Below are 16,234 nucleotides of genomic sequence, written 5' to 3' on the forward strand. Positions count from 1 at the left end.
GCAACACATCATCTAGACCATTCCTTTAAAGATTTTTATTCCTTTATAGATAGGACACGGTTAACATGAGCCCAAGCCCGCACATGTAGAAATGTGGACTTGACTATAATCCTAAGTTTTAAAGACTATATAATCTTTAACATGGAGATCATGAATATGAGTTTTTTTTATGAAAATTAGAAATAATAATTATATTAATAAAACATATAGACCGTTAATTACAATTGTTTTTAAATGGATCACCTATTTGCATCTATCTTTATGATGGATGCTTTATACCTCTAGACTGCATATTGTCGAAATGCGCTCCAACCCCGTATGAAACAATTGTTCTTATAAATATAACTAATTTGAATTATTTTTAGAACGAAAAATTACATATATATCTTTTATAGTTTCCGTTATTACGGATGTACCGAATAGTTTTCGTTATTACCACCATGTCTCTTTTTTTCATGTCATAACGAAAAATTTTAAAAACTTTACTTTTTTTTTGTTGTTGTTGTTGTTAACAACAGAATTCAAAGTATTTTGGGTTATTCAACAACGAAAACGGCGGTTTTTGAATAACTGAAAATTTAAAATTTTCAATTCTTGAATAACTAAAATTTTTTTCTCTCTTGTGGGCCTCCGTGTCATCTCTCTACCCCTCTCTCTATTACCTGGGTAAAATGATTTTTTTTAAAAAACTCTCTCTTTGTCTTTTTTCCTTTGGTTAAGTTCTTAATCGTTGAGATTTTTCCAAAATTTAAAGGTTCAAACTAGTTGTTCCTTCCTGATTTTATCGGATAACCAGGACTTCAAAGAGATAGAGAGAGAACGGATAACTATGACTTCAAAGAGATATAGGGAGAATACGCTACAAAGATTTATTTTAATCTCATAATCCTTAATGTTTCTCCTAAATTTAGGGCCTTTTAATTTTATCGGATAACTATGACTTGAAAGACGTAGATAAAATATGTCATAAGAGAGAAAACACTTTTTTGCCTTTCAACTATCAAAGAGAGAAAATATTTTTGGCCTATTCAACCAAAAATTAAATTTTGGATTCTTTAATAACTGAAATTGATGTATTTTCGGTTGTTCGATTGCTGAACAACGGATAAAATTTTGAATTGGGTTATTCAACAACCAAAAAAAAGATAAAGTTAATTTTTATTTATTTTATTTTTTTAAAATTTTTATTTTGACATGATGGTAATAACTAAAACTATTTGATAAAACTATAATTATATAAACTATGGCAGATATGTTTGTAATTTTTCTTTTTAAAATTTAAAATTTTATAATTAATAATAAAAATAATTTTTCAGTATCGTACAAAATCTTGACCCAAAAAATTACATCTGACAGGGGTTTCCGACTACCCAACCTGCACCTTTCAGCGAGGTTCTAAAGGTCCCTGCTTTGATCGATCAAGGTGACACTTGAGCAAACTGTATAACGATCACCGAGTGTGTCTCTCCGATCGCAATTTTAGAGGGCAAAAGAAACATATGCAGTGTGAGTTTATGCTCTACCAGGCGATGCTGCTTTGGATATACTAAGGGCCCTCATCGACAGCTTTCTAAAAGCAGCAGGAATCATCAGACACTGATACTAAAGGCCCTGATCGACTGGTTTCTAAAAGCCTCAGGAATCATGGATAAATGGAGGGTAACCCAGAATTTATTGTTGTTTTGTCAAAGAAGCAAATTCATTTTCCGGAATTTGAGGCTACAACTGCGATGTTCAGGTGCATTTTGATTGATTGCGATGACATTCGCGTGATTCTAGGGTTTCGGATTTACTTGTTCGATGATGATGAAGAGCATCTCTCTCTCCCTCTGTATCGCTTGTTCTGAAGTAGAATCAATACTAGAGTCTCCGATTTACTTGGTTGATAATTGTAATGGTCACTGTTCCCCGTTCCTCTCTCTCTCTAGCAATCAAGCTGGTAGAGTCTGTGATGCGTTGCATTATGTGCAGGCAGTTTTGCTTGTTCGTGGTCTCATGTGGTAATTGATGACGGTTTTTTTGTGTATTGTAATCTCTGTGAACTCATGGGCTCCTGAGTTTGTTACCATCGGAATCCTCAATCTCGTGGAATCTGGTCGCCTATTTCTTTTACTGATTTTGTGTTTTCCATTTTTTTTAGTAAATGAATTATCATGATTATAAACAAACAGTAGATGATAATTCTGAAAATATTTGGTATTTACCAGTTTTTTTTGGGTAAGTAGGTATTTGCCAGTTTTGGATGTGCTGTTCTTCACATCCAAGTGCATCAAACCAACTGATGCTGTTCTTTTTTTGTTACACTTGCTTGGCATTCATATATATATATATATATATATTGATGATATATTGTGTTGCATGAGTTACAATGTACCATGGTGATTTGGTTGTTTATTAGTGAGTTGGTGGTTTATTGCTTTGATGGTGAAGTGCCTAAAGAAATCCTTATGGATGGAAAATGGACTTTGATTTTCATCAACTGTGGGATTAATCGTTCTTGTTCTTGAAAAGTTTTTGCGGCACATATTTGTATTCAATTTTTTCATTGAATGCACTTATCTTCTCCAAGGGATGGCTCTTATAGTTCCTCACCATGCCTGTTTATGCCCACAGAGGAAACTTTATATGCCACATCCAACCCGTTGTATGGAGGATCTCTTGGAAAGAATATAAACTGCTGGCGTTCATTGAGTACTTGCACAGCTAAGCTTCAAGAGTCTTCTGTCGCAAAATTACAAGGGATTCAAAGTAGCCAACGTAGATTGCTGGGCTCATCAGCATATGAACTTCATAGGAACGATTCCTTTTCTAAATTGTCTTTGGAAGATATCGATTATTTCAAGAAGATATTGGGTGAGAAAAGTGTTATTCAAGATGAAGATGTATTGTCGACAGCCAATGTGGATTGGATGCGGAAATATAAGGGCTCGAGTCAGCTTTTACTTAAACCTAGGAACACTAACGAGGTACTATTTCTTGCTGATTTCTATAAAAGAACAATGAATATAGTATAGATTGTGGAGCTCTATTGGTTTACGTTGTCTTCTGCGGATCAGGTATCCAAGATTCTAAAGTATTGTAATTCTAGATACCTGGCAGTTGTTCCACAAGGGGGTAACACTGGTCTTGTTGGTGGAAGTGTTCCTGTTTTTGATGAGGTAATTATGTTGATTGGTTTGTTTGAATCGTATAACTATGGTGTTTGGACTATTTAATAATCTTGCTGCCTTATGAGATTTTATGCTGCTCATGGATGATTTTGTCTATCTCTATGAAACTAGCATTCTCTTCTTCCTTGTATTTCTGCACGTATAGATATGTCTTCTTCCTTACGGTGATTGTTGTATACATACGTGTAACATGTTGATGTCCGATGTTTGGACCGTAGTTGTTGGGTACGGGGAATAAGAACGGGAACGGGAACGGTTCTGAGGGGCCAGGATCGGCGGATCGAAGCTATACTAAAGATCCCTGTGTTGGGGATCGATGCCCGTACAACCTCAAAGGTCGGGATCGAGATCCCTGTGTGTTGGGGATTGAGCTCCTTTATTACATAGGATCCAGAATTATTACGTAAAGGTGCGAGATCCTATATGTAAGAAGTGAAGTTCCCAAGGGCATTTTTTTGAGTTTCTTAATTCAGGAAGCTCATTACTAAAAGTGATCCAAAATATTATGGAACGAGGAATAATTTTTATAGGAGTGAGCCCCATTGTCTTAGAACACGAGTTCCTCGTGTAGGTAATAACGATCCGTGGCTTTAAAATGTAGCTCCTGGTGTTGTTAACCAATAACATGTAGGCTTAGTTCTTCTATGAAATAAATAAGGAAACTTTAAAGCGATCCCATATTGATAAGATCTGAATGCCTTATATGGCGATGCTTGTGTTCTATTATTTTGGAATCTAGATCCTAATGTACTCTGGAGCGCGAACCATATGACTAGGGTACTAGATCCTATAATGGTCAAGAACGTGAAATTAAATTGTAAGGAACTCGTTCCCTTATAAGATGTAGTGAGATCCCGAAAACACTAAATTGAGTTTCAGACGAGATCCACTCCAGGATCGAGAGAATCGAGGTTCTGCAAGTGATCGCCAAGCAAAGGAGGAGATTCCGGTAACTATGGTCTAGACTCGGGAATATATACTTCGATTTACACTTGTTCATATAGAATTGAGTATTGGTATATTTTTGTCCTTTTGCAGTTGTGGATATAGAATTGTTTTACATGTTTTGAGTTTCTATCGTACTGTGCAGGTGATTGTTAGCACAAGTTCAATGAACAACATTATCGGCTTTGACAATGTAAGATCTTTTGGCTGATCTATGTTAATAGTTGATTGATTTTTTAAGTTCACTGCTTTTTGCAGCTTACATCTAAGACTAGCATTGTTTTGTGAAAATAAGCTAGTATTATGAATATCTTATGTTAATTTTGGTATGACGACTGCATAACTATGATGACTGCTTAATTTTTAGTGTATACAAAGATTAGAGTCAAGTGTACACGCAGCCATTCAGAAATGTGTCATGCAGCATTATCCCTATTCTATCATGTTAACTGAATACTAAAGTTCAAATTAGTTGTTTATCATATCTTTTAATAAAAACCGGTTATCCAGGTATATAGTATATATTTCATGTTGCATAACTATGTCATGGAATGCTACTGGCATTGCATAAGAGGCAGCTCCCTCAGCAGAGGTAGCATAGCCTCTTCTTTTCCTTCCAGCATATGTAACATTTAGTTGCAGATATCTGGTCATTTCCATATCCTGATTGTCATTTTATACCAAGAGAATATGTGTCTAACTATAGTTGTGTATGGGCATTTGAACTTTAATTGTTAGCTTTTTAATGCATAATAAATCTTATGATGAAAGAGCAAAAGAACGAATAGAGAGGCCCAGCATAGAAGAAATAAAGGGCCTGAGAATGTAATTTCCCCATTCTACCCAGAATGACAACCATATTTCCTTTCCTGGCTACATGAATCAAATTTATAATATATGAATTTGCCAACATTTCACAATTTATTTAATCCCCCTTCCTTTGGAGAACTGGTGTTCCCCCTTTGGGCCACTGGATGCGGTTAAAAAATTCCTCCCTATGTACCCTGGCCCTTTGGAATTATCATTGAGAGGCTTGTTTCCATTAAGGCTGTGATCATTCTGACTCATTTGAACACATGATAGCATGATTCCTGTGATGTACTTATCTTTCATATACATGTTTGGTGTTGTAATAAACATGTGCATTCTGGAGGTGATAAATAATTAGCTAGTTGCCGATAAATATCAGCGCATCTAACTGGGTCATGATGTAGTTATGAGATCGTTCATCGTGTTCACTAAATCTAGCTAAATTTATGCTCCATCGATTTGATTTTTAACTTCTCCCATGATTTATATTCTTTTAGATGTTTTGGCTTTCTACTTATCTACGTTCATTATGTTTTCATTGGACTGTATGCTGTTAGGAGTACCTCACTACAGTCTGATAAGTATTGCTTGCATGTAGATGGTTCCTTCAATTGTGCTGTGTCCATACTGAGATTGTTAAGTTCTCTGTATGATGCTTCTGGAATCTTATGTGACATTTGCAGGTCAGTGGAATACTGGTTTGTGAAGCTGGGTGCATACTAGAAAAATTGGATTCCTTCCTGGCTGAGAAAGGGTAATTGTCATTTGCATTTCTTAAATGATCTAATGGGATGATATCATGCTATTAGTGGGAGAAATATCTGCATTGTGTGCATTGAAAAGTAGGAATAAACCTTGAAGATTTTGAAGATACAAGTGGCAGATGATTAGCATACTGGAATCAGTTGATGGCTTGCCCAGCTGGCTCGCTTGTCATTTGATTTTCTTGTGTGAATTGCATGATCTTAAAAAATTTCATAAATGCTCGTGGATGACTTGGCGATTTACATTTACTATTATTGGCCTTTTTTCTTTATGAAGCATGTGTTCAAAACTGAAATCTGGACCTCTTATGCTTATTTATATTACTTTTTTGGCCTTTTATGTGATTCTCCCTTGAGGTCTTTTGGTTATTCTTTCTAGTGTTGGAGCATCTTTTGGTTCTTTCTAAATGTGTTTCCTACAGTTTCTGGGACTTAAAATACTTATCATTTCTATCCAGAAAATATATTAGATGATGTTCTTTGATTCACTGCATAACTGTCAGCTATATAGTGCTATAGTTTTTTTACTGCTACTGCAGAATCTTATTTTTGTAAATTGCTTTCCATATCTATCCAAGTATCCCTTTGAAAAAATTGATATCTCGCATGATGTGCTTCTTGATTACCTGTTTGTATTATAATTTAATATAGAAAAACTAATATTTACAATATTCAGATTTATGATGCCACTAGACTTGGGGGCAAAGGGAAGTTGTCAAATTGGTGGTAATGTCTCAACCAATGCAGGTGGTCTGCGCTTTGTCCGTTATGGATCACTACGTGGAAATGTATTAGGTGAGGTAGTAGACTAACACAAAATTTCTGTATATTAATGAAAATTCCATAATATTCAGCTTTCTTATTCAACTAACCACTTGTATGAATCCACTTCCAAGATGTGGTATAAATAGCATATGCAAATGTGTTGCGGTTTAAGTCCTTTGGTTTGAGTGGTTAGATGAAGGTGTGAATTAAGACTCCAATGCACTGTGGTCGTCGGCTTGGGTGAGAGGTGTTGGAATATGGGAAGGGATGAGGACACAAAAGAAGTCACAGTGATGGACCATATAAATGAAATGCATGCTGTTTACTGCAAAGACGCATCCACACAAAATAAGACTGATTCTTATCAAACATAACATGGCAGGATATGACTTAGCTGAAAGAAAACAAAATATTGCAGGATATGATTGAATATGGCTGGAAGATGGATCGGATCACCAAAATCTCATATATAACGGGTTATATCCCTCTGAGAACCATTGAGAGCCTTGAGCTGTGACTTGTTGCGAGGGATCTACAAAGAGAATCTGTGAGCAAAAGATTGTACGCAAGCATAATTTGGCTGGTCACTTTAGAGGATCGTAGTAAGATGTGCTGTAATGAATTAAAGAGTGAAGTCAATTCATGAGAAAACCTGTCATGTGTGACGATGGTCTTTAAGTACTTTGGGCTGGATGACATCATTCTTAATTGTTTCTTTTATAGGATAAAAATATTAGAAACATTTCTTGTTTTACTTGTGCATTGGGAATTAATCTCCTATACACAATTACAAGTGGGTAAGGAGGCAACATGCTCTTACTGTACAGCTATAATAATTGTAAAATAATATTCCCTATGCACAACGATAATATTTCCTTCTTACAACGTTACAAATAGTGTAAATAAATTGATATATTGGTGTTGGAAAAACCTATTCTAAATGTATCCTTTTTTAAGAAAGCCATTTGTTATTCCTTGAATCCCTATTATACCATGTTAAATCTGTATACTATGAGCTCAAATTGTCAGGTAATTAAAATTTTAACTTCTGTTCAGGGCTTGAAGTTCTACCAAATGGCACCATTGTTGACGTGCTTGGGATAATATTACCTTCTTACAACCTCACATATAGTGCAAATAATATTACCTTCTTACTACCTTACAAATAGTGTAAATAAATTGATATATTTGTGTTGGAAAAATCTATTCTAAATGTGTCCTTTTCTTAGAAAGCCATTTTTTATTTCTTTAATCCATATTATACCATGTTAAATCTGTATACTATGAGCTCATATTGTCAGGTAACTAAAATTTTAACTTACGTTCAGGTCTTGAAGTTGTTCTGCCAAATGGCACCATTGTTGACATGCTTGGGACTTTACGCAAAGATAACACTGGCTACGACTTAAAGCAATTATTTATTGGTGAGAGCTTGAATACAAACCTTTCTACTTACTCCATAGGGGTTGGATATGTCCTTTTTGCATGAGATATTCATGTTTTGTCTCTTATTCTCACAGGTAGTGAAGGATCCTTAGGAATTATCACAAAAGTTTCAATACTTACGCCTCTTCGTTTGTCGTCAATTAATCTTGCATTTCTTGCATGCAATGACTACTTGAGTTGTCAGGTGTGTAAGAGAACTCTCCAACTTTTGTAATTTTCTTTATTTGGCACTGCTTTTGTAATGCTTTATGATCTTGGATTTCTCCATAAAAAAATTAATATAATATTCAATATCATGTGAAATTGAGTTCTTGATTCCTTAGGGAATCTTAGTTTCCTTTATCTAGTCTAAAGAGAACAATTATTTACTAAATATGGCTTGAAATAACAGGTACTTGAAGGGAAATTTTAACATGAATATGTATGCACGGGTTGAGAACATTCTCTATATTTGTTTATATTTTTCAGATTTATTCCAAAAGTGCAAGTGAGTCAAACGTATATTAATTAGCTTAGTACTTTTTTGTATGTGATCTTTTCCTTTTCCATGTATAAAGAAAACATTACTGTTATATCTGTGATGATACTTTGATGTTTAGGTTTGCTGTTTTCATTACTTTCTTGTCTAACTTTTGGAGGTCCAACATGCTACAGAAACTTCTGTTGGAAGCTAAGACAAAACTTGGAGAGGTTCTCTCAGCATTTGAATTCTTGGATTGTGAATCTATGGAATTGGTAATTGTTTTATACAACTGATGTTTCATGTTATTCATGGTATCTATCTCTGTTTCAAGTTTCAAAATCTCCGCGTATACAATTGTCCTTTAAATTTGAATTTCCATATACTGACTTCTTCTGAACTGGGAATCATTTTGTATATGAAGTGGTGTGGTCATCATCTTATTAAATGAATGACTAAGGCCTACTGCAGAAATGGGTATAAGTTCAAGATTTTTTCAAGGTTTAAGAACCCTTTTTGTCTCATTTGTTGTCACAGGACTCCATAAGCTTTTCAAAAACTCACCGAGTTCTCTTGTGTCTGCCTAAACAAGCAAAACTCCAATATATCAGCCCAAAACTTGGCTGGGCGGGTATTTGTGGGTATTAAGTATTTTAGCTGAGTAATATCGAGCTTTAACCTTCTATTTAGGTTTACCTTTTGCTAGATTTTCCTAGTTATCAATAAAAATTCATTTTTAAAAATGAATTTCTAGGAGTCTATATTGGGGTCTTGAATATCTATCGGATATATACATGGATTTAAGGCATACTTTGAGGGATGCTGCTTGAAAAGTCAAGTAGTTATTTTGAGGGATTGTAATTTCCATAATCAATACATTTCGTGAAAAACCTAAGGTTGCTTAATATTGTTATGAGTTTGGCTGCATCAACCTCAAGCAACTTTTATCAATCTTAACCTCAAGCAACTTTTATCAATAAAAACCAAAAATAATAACTTACATAATATAGTGATAAGATTGATAAAAGTTGTGTGAGGTTGGTTTTTATATTTTATTCCCTAGTTTGGAGAAGTGCAACTGGATTTTTATATGATCACCACATACCAATGAAGTTGAAGAGAAAGTTCTATAGGACAATTGTGAGACCAAGTTTGTTTTACGGGGCACAATGTTGGGCGGTCAAGAAACAACATACCTATAGGATGAATGTAGCTGAGATGAGCATGTTGAGAAAGATGAGTGGCAAGACAAGAAGGGATCAAATTTGAAATGAATAAATTAAGGATAGCTTAGGTGTGGCTCCAATAGGTGATAAGATGAGAGAATGTAGATTTAGGTTGGTTGGCTATGTGCAGCGCATACCCAATACAGCACCTGTTAGGAGGTGCGAGTTGGTTCACGTGGAAGGCTATGGTTAGAAGTACTGAGAAAATATATGGGGACTTATGGCCTCAATAAGGGTATGTCCTTGATAGAGCAGAATAAAAGACTGGGATTCTTATAGCCGACCTTAAATAGCTGGAAAAAGGTTTTGATGATGATGATGATATTTTATTCCCTAGTTTATGTAGATATAACAATAGTTCAACTTTGCAATACTGTCGTGATAATCTCTTTTTACATATTTGTGCTTGTGGAATTTATAGGTATGTCTTGTATTTTTTCAACTTCTTATGAATTTTAATGGAAATTGTTTAATCCCTTTCCAATTTTTAGATGAGTTATTTTTTGAGTTTGCCATTTTTACTGTTTTTTTAACGACTTAACAAACTCGAAGTGTTTTACCACCAAAGTAATTGCTGAAATCTATTCTACATGAGTATGGTTTTGGTTTTATAATTGTTAAAGCCCTTTAGTCTTTAAGTTTTCGATATTCGACTCAACAAGTTAGAATCTTATATGATTTTTTTTTTTGGGAATGTTTAGGAATCTTATATGATGTTATTAGTGCATTCTCTATGATGGCAGTCTAATCTTTTTCTCTCCTTGTGTCGATATTCCTATATTCTAAAGTTGTTGCAAAATTCAACAGGTTTTGTCTTATTTAGACGGTGTGCGAAACCCCTTGCCTCCCTCGAACTTTTATGTTCTTATTGAGACCACCGGCAGCAACGAGTCACATGACAAGTTTGTAAACTCTACTTCATAATGTTTATGTATTTTTTCATGGAACTAATGTTTTTCAACTTCAAAGAGGTTGCTCTCTTTCTATTTCATGTAGATGATCTCTCTTTCTGTTCCATGTGAATGATCATTGTATTTGCAATTTCAAATAAATTAATTCGGTTTATTCATTATAGGAAAAAGTTGATATAAGATTGCAGTAATCTACACCATCCATCTTATTTGGATGGTGTAGCTCGAAAGACGTGCCAGTTTTTGACAGTCTTAAAAAACATTCTGAATCTACACTGCTCAATTAAAATGGACGAAATAGAGCATCACAACCTTATTTCTACAAGTAAGGTCGTCACCTTATACAAACTGCGCCTTTCATTATATTTCATTACTATAATTGAAAAAAGCAATTCTAGGAAACTCTTAATGTATCATATCAGTAATATTTTTCAAAAGGAATGAAAAAGAATCATATTCATTTACAAGGTATGTTATAGGCATTAAGGTATAGTACTTTAGATGCATATGCACATTTTTGGCTTTATTTGAGCGATATCATATTGATAGTCCAAAATAATATACTGCCCTTGAAGAAAATTCCTCATGTGAACATTATGATGTAGAGGTGAAGTGTTGTTGTTGCCCTTTATTGTCCTTTTTCTATGAAATACTTTTGCCATTTTCTTCTACCAGATTGAGAAATCTTTAATTTCTAAAACTTGCATTTTTATGAAGAATCTGATGAGCACATCAAGTCAGTATTCTATTGTATTATTGTCAAAATGCATTATATTAGTTGGAGTTAACATATTAGATACGTGGGTTTCTAATTTAAAGACATGGACTAAGACCCTTCCTTACTGTCCTGGTACTTTGTTTTTCAACTCCAGTTCAATCTCTGTTGTGAAAAGGAGTCAGTATTTAGAGCTGTCCTTGAGAACATTGTCATTTGTATTGCGTAGCTTTGTAATTCTCTCGAGTTCAATTTGTCATATTCAAATTTTGATATCATGCAGGGAGAAGCTGGAATCCTTTTTTCTACATTCCATGGAAAGGGGTATCCTTTCTGATGGTGTTATGGCGCAAGACATGAATCAAGCTTCATCATTTTGGCAAATCCGTGAGGTTTTATTTACAAAAGGATCATATTCAATTATTGCAATGAACTTTTCTGTAATTCTTATTTTTGCCTCATCAATAATATCTACCAGTATTGGTTTTAGCATTTTAGAGGATTCATCCGGACTGCATGCATGTTGAATCAGTAGGATCAGTTACATGGTTGACTTCATGAGATTTTTCTACCATAAATTTACATATAAATCGTTTCACATATGTTGCCATCTCATCTTTATTGTCACCTTCTGCTTCAATCCGCATGATGTGCATATCTATTGATGCAAAGGGCCAAGCATCCAACTACTTAACAGTAGTTACAATGGCCTTGGTAGACTTGGTTATCCAACATATGCATTATCCATCACTCTTATGGTGATTATGGTGCCTTATTGATGTAAGGAAAACTGTGTAGCCTTTCATTTAACTGTTCCATGTCTTTGTTATATTCCTTTGTCTCTCATTCTTGTCACTGGACAAGCAGTTTCGAAAGGCATTACTGTGTTTCAGGGAATTGCAGAAGCTTTAATGAAAGCAGGTGCTGTCTACAAGTACGATCTGTCTCTACCCATTGAAAATCTTTACAAGATTGTTGAGGAAATGCGAAAAAGGCTAGGTAATTGGTTTTACTAAAGTGAAACATCCATAAACTGGCTCATAAATTTACTTTCGATGAGCAAGACCATGCCCCTTTTTTGAGCAATGGTGCTATGCATTTGCAGGTGCCAAGTTCACTACCTGGAAATGCTTTACCACATAACTGATCTTCAATGTCATGTTTTGATATTCTACAGGTGAATCTGCAAAAGTATTGGGATATGGCCATCTTGGGGATGGTAATCTACACCTAAATATCTCAACACCAGTGTATGATGACACTGTAATCCACTTTTCCCACTTATTACACTTTTCCCACTCCATAATTAAGCATTGGATGCTGCACCCACACAATCATCCATCCATCTCTCTAAGTGACATGGTTCTCTTGTACTGCTAGGTTTTTGAATTGATTGAACCCTTTGTTTATGAGTGGACATCCAAGCACAGAGGGAGTATAAGTGCAGAGCATGGCCTAGGCCTTATGAAAGCAAATGAAATACATTACAGCAAGTCTTCGGAAGCAGTAAGATCCCACTTGTTCACCATAGAATCGTCGTTCTCTTTTTCTTTTGATAAAGTTACTATTTCGATGTTCATTATGCAATGACTGTTCTTTGTTCACTAATGAGCAGGGGATCACCAAAGTACATGTCATTTTTCCTGGCAAAATATCTCTAGTAATTCCATATTGCCAATGGAAGCTTTCAGAATAAGAGAACTGTTTTTTCTTTTCCTTTTTTTTTTTTTTTTTTTTTTCCTCTCTTTTTCTTTTTGATAGCAATCAAACCAAGATTTGGGATGATAAAGGTCATAGCGTTTTGTCTTTCTTTTTTTTTTTGGGGGGGGAGGGGGTGTTTGGGGGGCAGTGTGGTTTTAGTTTAGCAGTGTGATAATAACAATCAGACCAAGTAGTTTCTGGAAAAAACAATAGCAAAGGGGTAAAACATAATTGGACGCTCTGTTTAACTTCATGTAGTGCCCATTCCCACAACTTTGTGGTTTCAAAATTTTAGCAATTGAGACATGATGGTTTCTCCTGTGACAATGCTGATGTGACTGTTGTGGAATTAACAGGTTCATCTCATGGCATCTATCAAGGGATTATTTGACCCCAATGGTATAATGAATCCCTACAAATTTCTTCCTCGCTCCCTACTTTCCCAACACAAAGGTCAGTTTCTCGCATTCTAAGCCTCCGAGGTACAAAGTGTAGTTAGCACGAGAAAATGAGCACAGCAGTCCCCAGGCGGATCTCTCTCTCTCTCTCTCTCTCTCTCTTACTCACACACACAAACATCTTATGCTTGTCTCTGCTTGTGTGACCCCATTAGCAGTTGGAACATTGGCATAATGGATCCTACTCGTTCAGTAACTGGAAGGGAACAAAGTGGCATAATGGATCCTACTCGTTCGCAAATAACTGGCATCAATAGTGTTCTATTTTACAAATGATTGGAAAAAAGTTAACCACTATATTGTTCACCATCTATTTTTAAAGAAACAAAGATGGATGGATAACTAGCCTTATATCACGAACCTTGCTTATCATATTCTTTTATTTTTTTCTTTTTCCTTTTCTTGGCAGAAGATGCAAGTCTCCATGGTCCTGAAATCTAGGGGCTCATCCAATTCATTGCGATATATCAACAGAGAAGTGAATTGCGCAGAGGCTTTGCTGTCAAAGAATGGAAGTAACGATACTAAAAAACAATGCTGCCAGATAAGCTGCTTTTATCCATTTAAATGAATGTCTCTTATCAGATTCCATTGCACTGATGAGGCAAAACATTGCAGTACTTTCTTCGACTGCTGCCATTTATCAAATTTTCTTTATTTGTAAGAAAGGACTGAAATTCAAATTATAGAGTTATGTGAGGGCATAAACCTCTCCAAACTGATGGCCTCTGATGCATATATCGGTCATTATTCTCCTTATTCATGGAAGTAATAAAATTGAAGCCCATCACCTATTTAAAAAAAGGAAAAGACAAGAAAGAAGAAAAAACAATCAGCAGTCCTTTCATTTGCTTGGTGACCAAGATTAATTTGCCACAGCTTTCCTATTTTCTTTGAGTTTTCCCCTATTTTCCTGTGTTATTACTGAACCTTTTTCATTAGGGTAATTTCATTGAGGCTGCCGTAAACGTTCCCTGTTTCTTTTTTAATACAAAATGTCAATATTTCTCATTATTTTTTATTGGAGCACCAAATTTATGATGCCAAGTCTTACATTTGCATCCCCCAAAGCATAAAAGATCAATCTTAAATAAGGATATAAACTGATGGTCCCTCCAAGAAAATAAAATCCAACGATAAAAAAAGTTTATTTTTATATATTAGTGATCTCTAGGTTATAGCTTTTATGTTCCTAAACAATTGAGTCCAAAATCCATCTAAAAATGGATCATAAAGAGGTGCATATGAGTCAGTAGACTCCTAAAAATTCCAGCATAGTGCACCGGATGCTACATTGTTTCTATAGCGCCCTTTATTTTTACTAAAAGTACTCATGTTTACCATATTTTGTTTGGTAATTCTTAAATTATTTAGGGCCATTTTTATTAAATTTAATTAAAGTGAAGAATAGGATTTTGGAAAACGGTAAATTGTAGAGAGAGCTCATTTTTATAGTGAGGTAATAACAAAAGAAAAGGACGTTGCTGCGGAATAAAGCAACTCAAATCTCTTGGATAAATAATACTAATTAAAAATGGATTTCAAGTTTTAAATATAGTGTATCTTGACAAATAATACACATCTGTTTAGAATTTTAAATTTCATAATTAAAGATGAAAATAGAGTTTTAGGTCAGAGTTTATGATGTTTAGATTGCATTTTTGGACAAGATTTTGTGGTGGAGCTTTACTTTTATGCATAAAAAGCCAGAACCTAGTGCCAATCGAAAAGGAGAAACATTTTAGGGGTAGAGAAGAAAGAAAAGAGATAGAGATAGACTTGGGGGAATGCGACCGAAGGAAAACTGGGGCACCAAGAAGCCTCAATTTTCCTCTCAAATTGGGTGCTGGGTCTAAATTGTCCGAAGGATACATTTTCTATAAGGCTTAGGCCTTATGCAAAAAAGTAAAGCCTCACTTTCAAATTTTTTGTCCAAAAAGCATGTTAGTTGTAGGAAATGTCTAAGATGATTCTAAAATCTATTTCCACCATTTGATCATGAATTTTGTAGTTCAAAAAGATATATGAACATTTGAAAATGGACGGTCTAGATAATGTGTTGCAATATACACTATTTTTAGGGTTTGAGATCCTAATTTTTTCACAATCATAACTATCAAAAGTCGAGATGATCGATTTGAAGGTTTTTTATGTTCGAACTATAAATTTCGATGAGTTTTAAAATGAGGCTTATTTTTTTTTTCCATAAAGAGTTTGCTTTATGGATGGATAGTGCAAATATCTGCAGCCTTACTTCAACATAAAAGACTGAAGTAATCCCAAAACCACATCCCATAATAGTGGGAAAATATTTTGATAGGGCTCTAACCCTATCAAAATAAGTAAATCCTCACCCTTAAAAACTCACCCAAAATTGTAGTTTCCGTATAAAAAAACTTTCAAATGAATCATCTCAACCTCGACTATTATAGTTGTGAAAAAAATAAGGATTTTAAGCTCTAAAAATACTGTATATTATAATAAATTATCTAGACCATCCATTTCAATCTAAAAAGAAGTCTCATTTTTTTGACTAATATGATCTTGTATCATTGAGCTTCAAAATTTATAATCAATGTTACTTTATGATGATTCGAAGTGGGAGTTTACCTTGCTTTCGTAAAGCCTAGGCCTTATAGAAATGAATCCATAATAACGCATTACGCCATTTTCTAACAGAAAAAACGAGTCTAAACAGAAAAAACGAGTCTAAGCGAAACAGATATCTTGCTGGGGTTGCAAATCACTGAACAGACTCGATTCGCTCGGGTCTAAGAATAAGTGGTTGGACATCGTTGGACTAGGACAATTTCCATCTTGACTTTCGAGAACGGCATTACATTGGTTTCAATAAGGTTGCAAC

The 16,234-nt window shown here is 34.7% G+C and overlaps 1 protein-coding gene across 24 annotated transcripts; it reads left to right on the forward strand.

Annotated features, from left to right (window-relative positions):
• Nucleotides 1-1,351: 1,351 nt before the first annotated feature.
• On the forward strand, nt 1,352-14,089 carry D2HGDH (FAD-linked oxidases family protein). Of its 24 annotated transcripts, none has more exons than XR_016051666.1 (16): nt 1,352-1,738; nt 2,614-2,966; nt 3,057-3,158; nt 4,261-4,308; nt 5,609-5,679; nt 6,366-6,489; nt 7,783-7,878; nt 7,975-8,084; nt 8,555-8,635; nt 10,394-10,488; nt 11,496-11,604; nt 12,106-12,211; nt 12,390-12,462; nt 12,593-12,718; nt 13,270-13,366; nt 13,781-14,089. XR_016051666.1 is itself a non-coding variant. In XM_088861285.1 (16 exons), the coding sequence occupies exons 7-16, from the start codon at nt 7,821-7,823 to the stop codon at nt 13,810-13,812; spliced, it is 900 nt and encodes a 299-aa protein (XP_088717411.1). In that variant the 5' UTR covers nt 1,352-1,738; nt 2,614-2,966; nt 3,057-3,158; nt 4,261-4,308; nt 5,609-5,679; nt 6,366-6,489; nt 7,783-7,820; the 3' UTR covers nt 13,813-14,089. The 24 variants fall into 24 exon arrangements, 12 of the variants coding, with proteins under 12 accessions (XP_088717411.1, XP_088717416.1, XP_011621540.1 ...); XR_016051668.1 differs by having other exon boundaries at nt 13,784-14,089; XR_016051667.1 differs by having other exon boundaries at nt 12,390-12,431.
• The last annotated feature ends 2,145 nt before the right edge of the window (nt 14,090-16,234 follow it).

This window comes from Amborella trichopoda, chromosome 3, assembly GCF_054954075.1.
Source record: "Amborella trichopoda isolate Santa Cruz 75 chromosome 3, AtrichopodaSantaCruz75HAP2 v2.0, whole genome shotgun sequence".
Lineage (NCBI taxonomy): Eukaryota > Viridiplantae > Streptophyta > Magnoliopsida > Amborellales > Amborellaceae > Amborella > Amborella trichopoda.